Raw genomic sequence first — 17,464 nt, forward strand, 5'->3', positions numbered from 1 at the left:
ATCGATTAATTGACCATAGATACACTATTTATTGGCCCTGTCTATAATTTTTATGTCTTGTTTCTGACTTTCGTCCAATGGTTTGCCTTAAACAAGGGTTAATATAAATAATTAACATATTTTTAAAATGTAAAGGGTTTAAGAGATTTCTATGTGAATAGTGAATACTATAATTTATTTTAGTGAAAGCTTAATCAGTTTCCTAATTGAAATATTCATATTATTAATAAAATGTTCAGACAAGTCTATATGATTAATAAAAAACAATACTGAATTCATCAGTTTTAGACTTTCATTATCAATAAAATATCTGAAATTTCGTCAAAGTGTTTTTTCCCAATCGAATTTTCATATATAACATATTATTTGAATATGTATCAGTTTTAGACTTCACTATAGCCAAACTTTATAATTAATACAGACATAATATGTGTATCAGTTTTAGACTTTCATTATTAGAATATTCATATCAAATCAAATACTCACATTATTAATAAAAATGTAAATTGATTAATGTTTTTAATTAATATATTTTCGGCTAAGCCTAAAACTGATACATACCAAAAAGAAATATTAAATCCACACAATTAGCTTGGTGTCTATCCATTGCTACTATATAATATCTACTAAACGTGAATTCATTTTGATCGATGGAAAACAATCATGATCTGATTTGAGTTTAGTGTACATTATGTACAATTATGCAAGCTTTGTAAATAGTTTTAAGTAGTTTTAAGCTTTGTAAGCTGGTGATTTAAGTAGTTTGTTCGTTGATTTAAGTAGTTTGTTCGTTGATTTTTCTTCTTTATTACAGGGTTCAAGCTGAGATTGGTGAGCAGGGAGCTCAAGCAGGAGGTGAAATCCAAGCTCAGCAAGCTTTGTAAGTAGTTTGAAATAGTTTTAAGCTTTGCAAGTAGTTTTAAGCTTTGTTCTATTGTTGATTTAAGTAGGTTGTTGTTTGAACAGGGCTCAGATTGTTCTGCCCCCTCGCGTGGTTGGCGGTATCCGGCGCCATGCACCAGAGAGGGCACCACCTCCTACTCCTCCTTCTGAAGACCATCTGATTGGGAGAAGGAATGAGGATGCATGCAAGAAAAGAATTCAAGCTCAAAATCAAGCTAAGTTCTATCAAGGAAACAAAAAGTTCTATGCCAAGCGTTTGTAGTAAGCTAGAAGTTTGTTCGTTGATTAAACTAGACACTAGTAAAAACAAATTATATAGTTACGGAAATATTTGTAGCTATAATGTATTTTTTGTAGCCAAATTAATTTTGTTACTGATTTGTGACAAAAATAATTAGTAATTATTTGGTCGTAGCAAAATTTTTTGTCGTAGATAATTGTCGCAAATTGCTACAATATAGATACCAACGAAATAGTAGCAAATTGCTACGAAATGTCACAGGTTATTGTAGGTATTTGTTACGGAAAGCATTTGAATTATATGTAACAATTAGCTTCAAGAACCCACAAAATGTCCGTCATTGATTTGTGACAGTTAGCTACACTATAACTAGTGATAAAATGGTTATGAATTACTACGCTATAATTATGAGATAAATGAGATATTTATTAATATTAATTCAGTTATTTGCAAATATGTATGAGATAAATGAGATATTTATTAATATTAATACTGGTAATTTACAAAAAAAAAAAAAGTTAAAAAAATAATTATATACATAAAAAAATTACACATCCAATTGGACCAATTGGTTACAAAAAAACATCTACAGCTTCTTCTTCTTCTTCCATTGAAACTTCTTCCTCGAAACATCTTCTTTAATATCCTTAAGAACACGGGTCTTAATTTTTAGCAATATCTGCGTGAATGAGAAAATAAACATAAATCAATTAAAAGTGGAGATATCAGGATATTAAAACACACAAAGACGCAACAATGATACATATAGTAAAGTTAGAACTAAGCATAACGACTTTGAACAACTAATATCGAACTCCAAAGGACCCATAATTTGTTATTTTTGTGTGTGTCTCTGTTCAATGTTAAAGAGAGAGAGAGTACGCAAGATGATAAACCCAGACCAGAATCACCGATAAGCAAAAAAGCTTTGAACAGATAGCCACTGCAACAAAAGAGACAAACATCAATCAATCTCAGTGAAGCTCCTAAACTCATAAGCATCATCTTTTGCCATGTTTCACTCTGATGTCAAGAATTACAAACGGGAAAAAATCTTACATATGCTTCGAATCTCAAATCAACATTAATTAGGTTAAAAACCCAATACGAAAATTCGAAAAGTTAAATGAGTCATATTTAAATCCAACCCAACCGAAAGATCTAAATTGAGCAGAAGCTAGAACGAATGAAGAAGACAACAAAAAAGGAGGAGAAGACATACCCTAGGATGAATCGAGGTCAACGAAGCCGGAGAGTGAGAAAGAAGGATACAAGGTGAACATCCGTCGAGCAAAGAGTGTGAAGCCGATGTTAAAGATCCCATTCGAACGGAGAGAAACTGGAGGGCGAGAAGTACATGTGAAAGCAGCCATGGCTATGAGAGAGGGAAGGAAGCCAAAGATCTCGTAGAGACGTGTGTAAATCTCGAGGTAAAAGAAGTAAATGTATCCGTTGATTTTACTTTTATCAACGGTGGATATCAAATGAGGTGCGATCCTCACCTTAAAGAACTAGCCAATCAGAAACAAGTCTGTTTATTTGTATTTTAATAGTTTTCCTTATATTATTTTTTCTAATTACTAGATTAATTTTTAATTCGTGATAAATTGATAAACTAGAGTCAATTTTTATGCATGATGTTATAGCTCGCTTGGTTAGTTGAGTTCTAATGGCAAGAGAAATATGTAATGGCTGCTGGATTGTTTTCTGTTAGTATTAATATCAATATACTAATGCCTTTTTTTGTTCTTCAGTTGATATGCATATTGTCGGATATATTATTAGGACATTCTGTGTTTTGTACTCCTAGTAGATTATGAATGGATTAACCTATATAATTTTGCTTTGTTCTAATGTTGATAATTGAACATTTTAGCTTTAATAACGTCTATGTTATTTTGTTCTTATGTCATCGTCTCCACCACTTTCCTTTGTTCTTAATGTCTATGTAATTTTGCTTTGTTCTTATGTCATCGTCTCCACTACTCTATGTTGCAAACACTAATACCTCACACCCACAATTACCCACAACACATTGACACAATATGTCCGCTACAGTTATCTACACTATTATTCTCTGTCGTTAAATTGCTACAAGTGCTTGTACATATTTTTTGCTACGAATAATTTGTCGCAACTTGACATTTTCGTAACTACGCCATAGCTACAAATAATTCTGTCCCGAAATCTGTAGTAAGTTTACTACAAATTTAATCTGTAGCTTTTTGTCTTTACCTTGCTACGAATACTAACTAATTTGCCACAAATTTATTGATCTAATATTTTGTCCTTTTCAGTAACTTTTCGTGGCTATTTTTTGCTATTACTTATTTCATAGCAATATTCTGTAACTATATGATCTGTTTTTACTAGTGAGAAGTTCTATAAAGGAAACTCGTATTATATGGCTTAAAAAATGGCTTTTGGAGAATTAAAAGCTAAAAACTTATAAAAACGAATGCCTTGCAACAGAAACCAAAAGATTTCTTGAAAATCCATTAACTTTCTAATACATGAATTCAAGAAAACAAACACAACGGACAAAGTTATACGAAAAGAAACCAAAAATATCTCCTAATTTTCATGGGAAAAGAAAAAAAAATGATCATCAAGACATCAACTTTTCCCCAAAACCAAAAAAAAGGTACAATAAGGCACAAGTGTTTACAAAAAAGCTTCTGTAACCCTAAATCTCGGACTAAACTGTGCCACTAGATCCAATAGTGTTACCATCACCATCACTGCTTCCATCGTCTTGACCAGAAGAATCTCTAGCTCTCTCCGACCATCGTTGAAACTAAACCTAACCCAAACCTCTCCTCCGTCGTTTCTTTTCTTCCCAACCTCATCTCCATCAACATGCATCTCGTCCCTACAAACAGGACACGATCCATGAAACCCTAACCATTTCTCTACACATCCACCATGAAACCTATGCTTACACGGCATCTCCTTCACCGTCTCCTCGGACTTCCACTCCTCCAAGCAGATCACACACTCTCCTTCGCAGCCATTCATCTCTACAACCGGCATCGATTAATTGACCATAGATACACTATTCATTGGCCCTGTCTATAATTTTTATGTCTTGTTTCTGACTTTCGTCCAATGGTTTGCCTTAAACAAGGGTTAATATAAATGATTAACATATTTTTAAAATGTAAAGGGTTTAAGAGATTTCTATGTGAATAGTGAATACTATAATTTATTTTAGTGAAAGCTTAATCATTTTCCTAATTGAAATATTCATATTATTAATAAAATGTTCAGACAAGTCTATATGATTAATAAAAAACAATACTGAATTCATCAGTTTTAGACTTTCATTATCAATAAACTATCTGAAATTTAGCCAAAGTGTTTTTTCCCAATCGAATTTTCATATATCTTGTTGTCCAATCGAATTTTCATATATAACATATTATTTGAATATGTATCAGTTTTAGACTTCACTATAGCCAAACTTTATGATTAATACAGACATAATATATGTATCAGTTTTAGACTTTCATTATTAGAACTAGATTTTAACCCGCGGTACACCGCGTGTATATAGTTTTATTATTATTTATATTTTATATTCTATTTGTTTGTTAAATATTGGATGTTTTATAAATAGAGAAATAACCTAATTTTCCGGCCGCTTGTGCGACTAAATGTTTATATTAGTTTTTTAACCTGTAATATACTATATGACCATTTGTTTATTATATTTAGTTTGTTTTGTTTAGTGTTTGAGATTTTATTTCGATTTTTAATTATTATAACAAAAAAAAGGGATCTAAATACATAATAAGTCATTTATATGATGTGATTAAGTCATATTTTTCCTAATGAATTAATTATTTTACACAATCTTAGGTAAAACAAATTGATTTTATATGTCAGATATTATAATATTTATAGTGTTGGCAAATAATAAAATGAGGATTTAACCCGTATTAGCACATACTTAATAATATTTTATTAATTCCAACATGTCCTTTTTATAACCATATTATATAGTATTTTAATTTTTTTAATTTTACATATTCATAATATTTTAAAATTTATTAAATATACATATATATTTATATTATAATATTTAAATAATTAGGAATCAAAATTCTTCTTACGTTAAGAATCAAAACTCACAGGTTTGAAAAATAAAATAAAAAATATATCATAGTTTATGTCTCTATAAAATATTGATTGCTGTTTTTTATTTTTGGTTGGAATGAAATGTAAAATATTTAGGAAACAAAATCTGAAATGATATTATTTTTGGAAAGTTTTTAGGGATTAAATTTGTAAATAAGTTTTTTAATACATAAAATTTCAAGGGTAAAACACCAAATGTACTTAAAAATGTTAATATAGATTTAGGAAACAAAATCTGTCGTGATACTATTTTTGGAAATTTTTGAGGGGTTAATGTTGTAAATTAAAATTTAAATAAGTAAAACTAAAAGGGCATAACACAAAATGTACTTCAAAAATGTTAATATAGATATTCATATCAAATCAAATACTCATACTGTTAATAAAAATGTAAATTGATTAATGTTTTGAATTAATATATTTTCGGCTAAGCCTAAAACTGATACATACCAAAAAGAAATATTAAATCCAAACAATTAGCTTGGTGTCTATCCATTGCTACTATATAATATCTACTAAACGTGAATTCATTTTGATCGATGGAAAACAATCATGATCTGATTTGAGTTTAGTGTACATTATGTACAATTATGAGCCTATCATGAATAAATAATAAAAGAAATAAATGTTCTCTTGCTAAGCAAAAAATACTATACAAAACTGAAGTAAGTGACTAAGATTTAAAATTAGAAGCATAAGCTGAATAAGGTAGTGTTGGTTCATCACTCTCACTATAATTTCACTTTTTGAATTTCAAAACACTTTCATCCGCTTACATTTCTGAGAAAATGCTTCGTTTTGAAGGTTTTTCAAATCATTGTGATTAGGATTTAATGATGAAATAAACAAAGCAACAGTTTGGTTTGGATTAGTTTGAGTTTAAATCTTAATCAGAATGATTTGGTTTGGATTAGTTTGAGCTTGACCAGCACGATTCATTTGGAGTAGAGATACATTTGTAGTGTTTAGATCAGTGTAGAAAAACTTATTACCATTTCATCCCAAAAACTTGCTAAAACCTACTAAACATTGCTTAGAAGTAGTGAACTGCTTTGTTAATGTTTGTTGGAGCTAAAACTTTTAACAGTCCAATCCAATGCATATAATGGATTATAAAACTTTTAGACAGGTGTGGAAAGACTTATTACAATTTTGTCCAAAAAAATTATGATAGCCAAAAAAAGAAGATAATTATTAGATTCTCAGAATAAATTAATACAATTCGCTAGGCGTCCATGGCTAGTCTTTAACTCTAATACCTTGAAACCTGACTGGCAGTGGATCGGATTTGACACTGGGAAGGTTCCTCTAAAGCGGTTTAACATGTTTAACTTTAAATTGAAAATATTTTATAGTTGAAGGTTACCTTACATTATTACTTTTAAAAGCGTTGGAGCTGGAAATAAAATTGCTTGCACGAAATTACTATTAAGCATTCACATACGGATTCACATGTCACGTCCCTCTTACCCAAAAGAAAATATCACACGTCGACACGTTAATTATATGACTTATATAAACAAACCCTGAACCATTAATTCTTCTCTCATCCATATCCTTTGATTTTTTCCACTTTTAAATATCTTGCGGATATGAAATTATTCATGTGTATTCTAGCGTTACAACAACTCTACGTGCAAAGTGTCGCCCAGGATTTCGATTTCTTCTACTTCGTTTTACAGGTAAAGTTCATACTTCATACATGTACGTATCTACAAGAACTTATAAATTTGATGTTTATATGTGTATGTGCATTGCAATGCAGTGGCCTAGAGCGTATTGTGATTCAAGACATAGCTGTCTATGGCCTAACTACAAAACCGGTGGAAGGCCTCAAAACTGTAATCCTGACAGTCAATTTACGGGTTTGTATCTAACTTATTATAAACACAATAAAGCTTGTTTAATCTAGATATCACAAAATATATATATATATATATATATATATATATATATAAAGAAATACAAGAAACAAAATACTGTAAATAATTAGTGAGAATTGATAACAATTGAAGGTGTCTGATCTGATGAGCGATTTACAAAGAGAATGGCCAACTTTGTCGTGTCCGAGCAATGATGGTATGAAGTTTTGGACACACGAGTGGGAGAAACATGGCACGTGTGCTGAGTCCGAGCTTGACCAACATGATTACTTCGAAGCCGGTCTCAAACTCAAACAGAAAGCTAATCAATCTCCTTCATGCCCTTACCAGTGCTGGTACAACATTCACTTCTTTTGCCCCTCCAAATTATCTCCATTGTTAGTTATGTGCAAGTGGATGTTCTTTTCTTATTATAATTTTTTTTGTTATGATATCGATATACGTAGGGATCAAACCGGATGATAAATTTTACGAAATGAAAAATATTCAAAATGCGATCAAAGAAGCAACAGGATTTGCTCCGGGAATAGAATGTAATAAAAGATTCGTCACATAATAGCCAACTCTATCAGGTTTATCTATGCGTTGATACTTCGGCCTCCAAATTCATCAACTGTCCTGTTATGCCACATGGTCCATGCGACTCTCGAGTTCAGTTTCCCAAGTTCTAATTTTTAGAAAAAGCCTTTTTCATACTTGAACAACTAGATTATGACCCGCGATATACCGTAGGACAAGTTTTTTTCTATTTTTTTTATTAATATATTATTTTAATACTAATTTTGCTAATGTATTCTTTTGTTAATTTTAGATTATGATTCGCAGTATACTACACAAAAATTTTAGATTATGACTCGATTATGCTTTGTGGTATACCGCACAATAATTTTTGTTTAATACAATCTTAATTAAATCAGTTTGACTCGATATATTTTATATGGTGTTGTTAAAATAGTAAAATAAGAATTTAACCCGTATTGAAATATCATATTAATGATATTTTATTTTTTACTATTATCAATTCAATCATATAATGTCATATAACCCGTCATGTAATATAAATCGTTTGTGTTATTTTAAAATTTCAGTATGTTTAAATATTTATAATTTAAAGCTTTTTATCAAGTTTAGATATATCAGTTATAAATTATAATTTTTTAAAAATTCTATAATTTACTATATACGGTAAATTTACTATATATGTATGTTGAACACACACTTTTTATATTAATTGAGTAATATCTGTTCGTTTAAAAAAAATTCAAATTACAATATATGCAGGAAAAAATACACATTTTTATTAACTTTATGTATTATATGATGATTCACTATGTTTAAATTTTAAAATAATAAAAAGATGATAGGAGAATAATTTTTTTTAATATGAAATAAATATTCTAAATATCTATATTAATTATAGAATATTATATATATGGATATTTGAAATATTTTAATTCTGTTTGGTTATAAGTATAGTAGAAAAATTAACTAAACTTGTTTGGATATGAATATAAACATTCAATGGCATTAAATGCAAAAACTTTCCAAAACAGATTTTTAAGCAAAAACTGCCGCAAATATACTAGTATAGATTACAATATGTTTGATTTATGTATCAGACTATTGACTGTGCTCAAACATACATAGATTTTTAAATAATTTAATTTTCATATCTGAAATATCATTTTTGTGCTAAAACATACAAAAACGTGATAAATGTTTAACACCGTTAATCCCACCATGAAGTTACGCTGATGTGGAATCTACGTGTACAAAACGATTGTACACATCGTTTTGGATTTAACTGGAAATTTATAATTAAAATTAAATTAAAATAAAGAGGCTATGGAGGAAGAGGAGATGAAAGAGACAACTAGTAACATACATTCTTGCTAACTCAAAGTGTCTAAAGACAGTAAAGATCTCCTTCATAGCAACATGTAATCCTGAAGATACACAAAAAGAGTTGGAATCTATGCCTAGGATTTCAACATCATCTCGGCTTATTGTTACCCACTCAAATGAAATGGAGGTTTGAGGGAAGAACTTATTCTTACTAACCACTGATTAGTAATCATCTATAAAGTAGCATTGTTGCTCATGTACTCACAATTATTCTCGATAATTGTTACTTATTTTTCACTTTTAATTACTATATACTTAGAAGGTGGTGCAGGCAAATACCTAGGTCTTCCTGAATGTTTAAGTGGCTCAAAACAACAACTTTTGGGGTTCATAAAGGATAGGTTACAGGCAAGGCTAAGTGGTTGGTATGCTAAGAATCTGTCTCAAGGAAGGAAATAAACTCTTCTGAAATTTGTTGTGATGGCTTTACCGGTCTATGCCATGTCATGCTATAAGCTTCCTAAGGGTACGATCAAGAAATTGGTTTCTGTAATGATGGATTTTTGGTGGAACAATAATCAAGATCAAAAGAAAATCCATTGGCTGAGCTATGAGAAATTGACTTTGCCTAAAGAGTGTGGAGGATTTGGTTTTAAAGACTTGGAAATTTTTAACCAAGCTTTGCTAGCAAAACAAACTTGGAGGCTTCTTCATAACTCAGATTGTCTTTTCTCAAGATTTTTTGAAAAGTAGATACTTTGCTTCTTCTGATTTTCTAAATGCCCCTGTGGGGAGAAGTCCATCGTATGGATGGAGAAGTATTTTGTTTGGCAAAGATATCCTTACTAAAGGTATGAAGAGAGTTATAGGAAATGGGAAAAACACTCATGTATGGATAGACAACTGGTTATTTGATGGTACTACTAAAAGACCTGTTGGAATTCAATCTCTGATGAATATTAAACTGCAAGTTGCGGATTCTTTCAACCATCATTCAGGCGTGTGGAATGATAATATCTTACGTAGTCTGTTTCACCAATCCGAGATTCAAAGCATTAAGGCTATAAAACCGAGGATAGGTTACAATGATTCATACTGCTGGGGTGGAACTACAAATGGAATTTACTCTGTAAGTTCGGGTTACTCTATGATGTTTCGGCTTAGAAAAAAAGAAATTCTTGCATCTGCAGAAGCTCGTCCTTCTAGAAATCCGGTGCTACTAGCTTGCTGGAATGTGGCAACCTCTCCAAAAATTTGTATCTTTTTGTGGAAAGCTCTTAACGGAGCTCTTGTAGTTACTGAAAGACTGAGAACAAGAGCAATACAGGTGTTTGATGGTTGCATGTTATGTGGAGCAGAGATTGAATCTATCAATCATATACTTTTTCTTTGTCCTTTTGCTTGACAAGTTTGGGCCCTGTCTAACATTCCCTCTCCGTTTTTGGGTTTTGGCAACTCAGAATTTGCGAATATGTATCATTTTTTCAGTCTGGAAAATAGGGAGACATCCTTTGAGGAGCTTAAGTCTGCTTTTGCATGGATCTTGTGGCATCTATGGAAAAACAGAAATAAATTGTTATTTGAGGGTATCAATGTGTCTCCGCTTGAATTGGTTCAAAAAGCTTGGAATGATACGACATAATGGTATTCAGTTCATAGTCATGACTCCCTAATCAAGAAAAATTAATGTGCTCAAGATGAAAGGTGGATTCCTCCTTTAAATTGGTGAGGTAAAATGTAATATTGGCTTCTCTTGGTCCAAAAGGTCTTCTATGTCCGGAACTTCTTGGGTGGTGAGAGATCATTTTGGAAATGTCATATTCCACAGTAGAAGATCTTTTGCATTTGTTAACTCTATCTTTCAAGCTAAAGTTAACAGTTGGGAGTGGGCCTTGGAAAGTATGGCAAGTTTGCATTTGGAAAATGTGACTTTTGGGGCTTCCACTTTGGAAATTATACAAGCTATGCACAATCCTACGCTCTGGCCAGCAATTGTAAGTTATATTGAGCCTCTTATTCTCTACGGTAGAGAAAAACCGAACTGGTTTCTTCTTTATGAACCTCCTAAGTGTAACATTGCTGCATCTCTCATTGCTACCAGTGTTACTTTGGATATGAGAATGTCCTCCTATGTTGCTCGTGGTTTCTCCTTTTGGTTAAAAGGTCTCTTTGAGAACGATCAGAGATTGCTTTCTTTTTCTTTTAACTAGCTCTCTCCCTCTGTTACCTTGCCTAGGTTGTTGTGGTTTTTTACCCTTGTTTGGTTTTCTCGCTAGAGCTAAATTTTGGTTTTGGTTGTTCATTGTTAATTAGTTACATTGGGTGTTCCTGAAACTTCGCAGAAAAAACAAAATGAGAAGACTTTTTGGTTTTCGGAGCGGTGATTATATTGTTATAATCATTTTTCTTTGGGTTGCTCTCCCTTTTGTCTTCATTGACTTTTCTAATCTTATCAGATAAAATCTAAGATTTCTTACTTTCTCTTTTTACCTAAATATTACTATATATTACCTCCTCTCGTTATTCTTCTTCTGTAACTCTCCTTCACTGTTACACCTTGTCGTATGACTGACGAACTTTGGAATGATTTACAATATATGGTTCTGGGACGAGATGACCCGGAACTGTTTATTCCCCACGTAGCTTATGATGGTGTTTTAGCTAGAAACAGGGTGAGTTTGATTGGGCGTCCTCTGAATACGGATGAGCAAGAGCTTAGGCGTGTGATCCTTGCTTTGCCCAACTCTTAGGGTCTTTCTGCGAGGGTTCATGGTCGGGTGTTGGATGATAGATATGTTCAGTTTTGGTTCTGTTCGGAGTCTGACTTAAAATCTGTTCTCAGGAGGGGTCCTTGGTTGTTTAATAACTGGTTTGTTGCTCTGCAGAGATGGGAAGACTTTCCGGAAGATGACTTCCTCACCTTTATTGACCTCTGGGTCCAAGTAAGAGGTATCCCTTTACCTTATGTTTTTGAATCAACTGTTCGGTTCATTGCGAACAATACTCTTAGAGAGGTTGTTGAACTGGATTTCAATGAGGAAACATCCACGCAGATAACTTTTATCAGGATGAAAGTCAGACTTGGAATAACAGACCGTCTTAGGTTCTTTAGAAGAGTCCGTTTTGAATCAGGGGAAGGGGCAATGATTGGTATTGAGTATGAGAAACTCATCAGGATCTGCACCAATTGTTGTTGTATCAACCATGACTCTAATCATTGCCCATATCTTGCTCCCCCGATCTATCATGAGGATTGTTTAGAGGTTCCTGTAGATCCTATAGCTCCCGTTAGGGAAGAAGGTGAGGGTTCCAATCATCACTATGCTCACGAAGAAAATCAATCTGACCAAATCTCCTAGTTATCCTCCTACTCACCTATCTCACAACCACCGAGACATTTTAACCCTGCACCTAACTTGGAGGAATTCCTTGCTGTTCATCATCTTCAAAGAGGTCCTTCCTTGAGTTCAGAATCTCTGAAAGTCTCTCCTGAATTCAGAAGAACTACAGGAAGGAAAGCTAAAGACAAGTATGAAATTGGGGAGAGCTCTAAGCGCAAGAAAGGGAAACATATACTGATGGAGCCTGCAAGAAACACTCGCCAATGCAGAAAGGATCCATGAGTGAGGTTCTATCCGGTTAATCAGGATCCTCCATGAAGGTTTCAAAGGAAATCTCTAATCTCAGAGAATTATCTGATTTTTCTCTGAGACTCTACCTTTTGGTTTATGGTTTTTAGCATGCTTAAATAATAGTCTCCACTTGTTAGGTTAAGAATGTGGATGTTAGTTGCACTAGTTGGTGTATCCTGGAATTGTTTTTTTGGTAAAGGATCAAGGTCATGGAAGAAATTCATGAAGACCTAGTGGGAATCCTTTTGCAGACCAGGAGATGGTGTAGGAGATTCGATCATTACTCTTGCTCATGATGTATACATTAAGTCTAGGCACAATGATCTTCATTGTATGAGAGGCCTTAATGAGAGGTGATGCCGATGAGCCTACTGCACTATCTTCTAACTAATTTTAAAGCTTATGTTGTAACTTAATGTACTTAGCTATCAAGCTTGTTGTAATAACTTTGAATCTCCAAAATGGTTTCTCCATTGATGGATGATGCTGTAGTTTGTTATCATATATAAAAGGAACTTTTTGAAAAAAAATAAATTACTATATACTTAATATCAAACACTCGCTATTATTCTCTTTTTTATTTATTTGCTATATACACTCAAAATTCTTCTATACTAAAAAGATTTTTTTTATATAAAAAGACTTTTCTATACGACTTGTTTAATTCATGGTGAATCGGTGATGGTAACACTACTGGATATGGTGACACAAAGACCTATTGTTGCTTAGGGCATCTCCAATGGTCCTCTATTTTTGCCTCTATAATAGAGGAACTCTATAATAGAGATGAGTTTTATTCCAATGGTCCTCTATTCTCACCTCTAAAATAGAGATTGCTATTTTTTCCTCTATTTATAGAGGAACTCTACTTTTTTTTTTACAAAGGTTTCTCTATAAATAGAGGAAAAAATAGCAATCTCTATTTTATAGAGGAAAAAATAGCAATCTCTACTATATAGGAAAAAATAATGTTTCTATTTTATAGAAACATTATTCTATATGGCCAATTGGCACAAGGTTGAGGTAGTGGAAGATAAGGTAGAGAATGATGATGATCTCATTGAATCGTTGGTAATAGACTTATGAGTTTACCAACAGAGAGTTTCATATATTAATTAAAAAGTATAAAAACATTCATGTTGTTTGCTTGTGTTTGTATAAAAACTTGTAATTGAAAAAGCCTATTTTATAAATTAACGATTCAATTTCGTTTCCTACGAAAAAAGGAAACACTAAAGCTTTATAAAAGCAAGCCATAAAACAACGCAAAGTAGCCTAATGAGAACAACGTTGTTGAAGGAGGCTGTTAAGTGACATTGGAATGGACCTCTTTATCTTTGCTGTTGTGTGACATTGTGACGGCAAAGCGAACATAATCATACGTGTATCTCACTCAAAGCCATGATTCTATGCATGTACGTGGAAGACATGAGAGCAAGGCATACATGTTGCTTCCTCCCCAAGGAACATTCCCTATGGCACATGGCTCTCGCTCATCACTCTCTCGTGCCCATTTACCTTTTTTCTTCTCCAGTTTATCAACCTCTGTTGCAGTTGCTGTTACCAAGAGGCTACATAGAGAGATGCCATACTCAATCGCCTCTATGCATATCTTTTCCTGATTAAAAGGCATTAATTGTTGCTCCAACGCTCCCCCACCATATTTACAATGCATCTCCTTCACAACTCCAGCGACAGTATGTCCTCTTGGCTCTTGTTGTAAACACGTCAGTGGATCATCTTCATTATCCCTTGATCAAGTTCATGATGGTATTCCTTGTCTTTGCTTTTTTGATCAGCCATTCTCTAGAAATTAACGTATCGATACGTAGCATCCTTCTTGTTTTGTTCACACAAACTTTGACTTAAATCTATCTTCGTACGTACGTCCTGACCAAATCTTCATGCTTTATCTAACGTACGGTAGATACAAACTTTTTTTTTCTTTGAAATGAAGTTAGCTACAAACAATTTCCACCTTCTCCAAAGGTTAACCCAACAAATGGACCATTCTTAAATTTCGCATCCACCTTACGTACCATAACATGGTAAGGATCACTTATCAAAAGAAAAACATGGTAAGGATCACCACTAGTTTCTAGTGTGGTTGTGTTGGAAATGGGAAACCGTGTTCTATTGAATATAAAGTTGCACACTGGAATAGTATTGGAAGCCAAATAGCCAAAATGCGTCGCATCAAGACCTTGACGTTTCCGGGAAATGGTTTACCTTATGACACAAGGGTCTTTATGATTTCTATGTGAATAGTGTATATGGAATACCAAAACTTATAGTCGAAAAAGAAACTATAATTTATTTTTAAGAAAAAATTGGAAATAAAAGATAAATATTGGAAAGATTAGCTTTTTTTCAATCTAAGTATTCATATATTTTTTAACTATTCAGATACAAATATATTACGGCGTCCATCGCTATTAAGAAAAATAGATAATTATTAGATTCTTAGAAAAAATCAATACAATTCGCTACTCTGTAACTCTTATATCTTAAAACTTGACCGGCAGTGGATTTGACACGGGTAAGGTTCCTCCAAAGCGCTTAAACATGCGTTTAAATAAAAAAAAATATTTTATAGTTGAAGCTTGATGTAAAGTTTGCCTTACGATATTACTTTTAAAAGCGTTGGAGCTGGAAATAAAATTGCTTGCACGAAATTCTAACCTAACACAATTAAGCATTCACATACCAATCACACGTCACGTCCCTCTACCCAAAAGAAAACACACACGTCACGTTAATTATATGACTTATAAAAACAAAACCTAAACTTTTAATTCTTCTCTCATCCATCCTTATTGGTTTTCCACAGCTTTGATTCCCACAAAAGATTTGATTTTTCCACTTTTAAATATCTTGAGGATATGAAATTCTTCATGTGTATTCTAGCGTTACAACAACTATACGTGCAAAGTGTCGCCCAGGATTTCGATTTCTTCTACTTCGTGTTACAGGTAAAGTTCATACTTCATACATGTACGTATCTACAAGAATCGTCATAGTACTTATAAATTTGATGTTTATATGTGTATCTGCATTGCAATGCAGTGGCCTGGAGCGTATTGTGATTCAAGACATAGTTGTTGCTATCCAAAAACCGGTAAACCAGCTGCGGATTTTGGAATTCACGGTCTATGGCCTAACTACAAAACCGGTGGATGGCCTCAAAACTGTAACCCTGACAGTCAATTTGATGATTTACGGGTTTGTATCTAACTTATTATAAACACAATACGTTTTATTTCATACAAACTAAATAACTTAATAAAAATATATTTTTGGGACCATTAATTGTAAGTTTCTTATCTGGATATCACAAAATAGATTTGTATATTAGAATTACAATTTTTTTTAATTGTAAATCATTAATAAGAATTGAAAACTAATGAAGGTGTCTGATCTGATGAGCGAGTTACAAAGAGAATGGCCAACTTTGTCGTGTCCGAGCAATGATGGTATGAAGTTTTGGACACACGAGTGGGAGAAACATGGCACATGCGCAGAGTCCGAGCTTGACCAACATGATTACTTCGAAGCCGGTCTCAAACTCAAACAAAAAGCTAACCTCCTTCATGCCCTAACCAATGCTGGTACAACATTCACTTCTTTTGCTCCTCGAAATTATCTCCATTGTTAGTTATGTGCAAATGGATGTTCTTTTCTTATTATATATTTCTTTACTTGCCATGATGTAGGGATTAAACCGGATGATAAATTTTACGAAATGAAAAATATTCAAAATGCAATCAAAGAAGCAACTGGATTTGCTCCGGACATAGAATGTAATAAAGACTCGTCACATAATAGCCAACTCTATCAGGTTTATCTATGCGTTGATACTTCGGCCTCCAAATTCATCAACTGTCCTGTTATGCCACATGGTCGATGTGACTCTCGAGTTCAGTTTCCCAAGTTCTAATATTTACGGCTGAATATAATTCTTTTTATTTATTTGCGAAAAACATTATATCTGTTGGTTTTTATTTTGTGTTTCTTACAACATTTAATTGTAATAAATAATATATAATTGGATGGTACACTTGATTTGCATCGTTGACTTACAAATTTTGTTTCTATTCGATTTTTCACAAACACAAACAAATAAAATGAAATGGTGAACTCACAACCTAATTATAATTAAGTAAAGCATAAAAGGGTAGCTTGGATAGTTAAATTAGCTATTGAAAGAGACTCCCACGGTAAAGTTTGTCAAGCAACATCAGCCACTCGAGAGAGGGCAGCTTGATAAAATCGTAACAAGAAAGTCTTGGTCTTTCTATATCACGTCGAGAAGACTAAGATATACGAGATATGGTAAGCAAGAAGGGAAGAAATTAAACATCCACAATGATCTGGTTGGATATAGTTAAATCAACGAGCGTGTCACATGTGTAAATACTTGTAATCCCACATCTATGCTTAATGACCCCACAAAAAGGACCACCAAAAGCAACCCACAGATGTTGGGACTATTTATTCTTAATTCCCAGCACCCACTAAACATTATTTCCTTTACTTCTTTCTCGTCCCTGGGTGAGACTTGAGTCACTTGACTATGTACACACAAATCACATATGTATCTCTCGAAGTCTATACACTATTTACGAAAACCCAAGTTTTCAAGATAAAAAAGGAACAAAAAAAAAGGCCCCATTTTTGTTAACAATGAGCGCTCATTCTGTAACCTTAATTAGTCTCGGACTATGGACTAAGCAACAACAGGTCTTTGTGCCACCATATCCAGTAGTGTTACCATCACCGATTCACCATGAATTAAACAAGTCGTATAAAAAAGTCTTCTT

The 17,464-nt window shown here is 32.9% G+C and overlaps 2 protein-coding genes and 2 pseudogenes across 2 annotated transcripts; 3 read left to right on the top strand and 1 right to left on the bottom strand.

Annotated features, from left to right (window-relative positions):
- LOC104759417 (E3 ubiquitin-protein ligase RNF181-like) lies at nt 3,809-4,177 on the bottom strand. The gene has a single exon (XM_010482348.1). The coding sequence runs from the start codon at nt 4,175-4,177 to the stop codon at nt 3,809-3,811; it is 369 nt and encodes a 122-aa protein (XP_010480650.1).
- LOC104759419 lies at nt 6,877-16,612 on the top strand (annotated as a pseudogene).
- LOC104759420 lies at nt 11,577-12,371 on the top strand (annotated as a pseudogene).
- Nucleotides 15,437-16,719, top strand: LOC104756853 (ribonuclease 3). Its single transcript, XM_010479505.2, has 4 exons — nt 15,437-15,616; nt 15,711-15,866; nt 16,054-16,252; nt 16,358-16,719. The coding sequence occupies exons 1-4, from the start codon at nt 15,527-15,529 to the stop codon at nt 16,579-16,581; spliced, it is 669 nt and encodes a 222-aa protein (XP_010477807.1). The 5' UTR covers nt 15,437-15,526; the 3' UTR covers nt 16,582-16,719.

Source organism: Camelina sativa, chromosome 17 (assembly GCF_000633955.1).
Source record: "Camelina sativa cultivar DH55 chromosome 17, Cs, whole genome shotgun sequence".
Classification (NCBI taxonomy): Eukaryota; Viridiplantae; Streptophyta; class Magnoliopsida; order Brassicales; family Brassicaceae; genus Camelina; species Camelina sativa.

Excerpts from the sequence above, each read along its gene's own strand:
- LOC104759417 (XM_010482348.1), bottom strand. The coding sequence starts at position 4,177 with ATGCCGGTTGTAGAGATGAATGGCTGCGAAGGAGAGTGTGTGATCTGC.
- LOC104756853 (XM_010479505.2), top strand. The coding sequence starts at position 15,527 with ATGAAATTCTTCATGTGTATTCTAGCGTTACAACAACTATACGTGCAA. Across the intron at positions 15,617-15,710 it reads TCTTCTACTTCGTGTTACAG|TGGCCTGGAGCGTATTGTGA; the intron begins GTAAAGTTCATA and ends ATTGCAATGCAG. Across the intron at positions 16,253-16,357 it reads TCATGCCCTAACCAATGCTG|GGATTAAACCGGATGATAAA; the intron begins GTACAACATTCA and ends GCCATGATGTAG.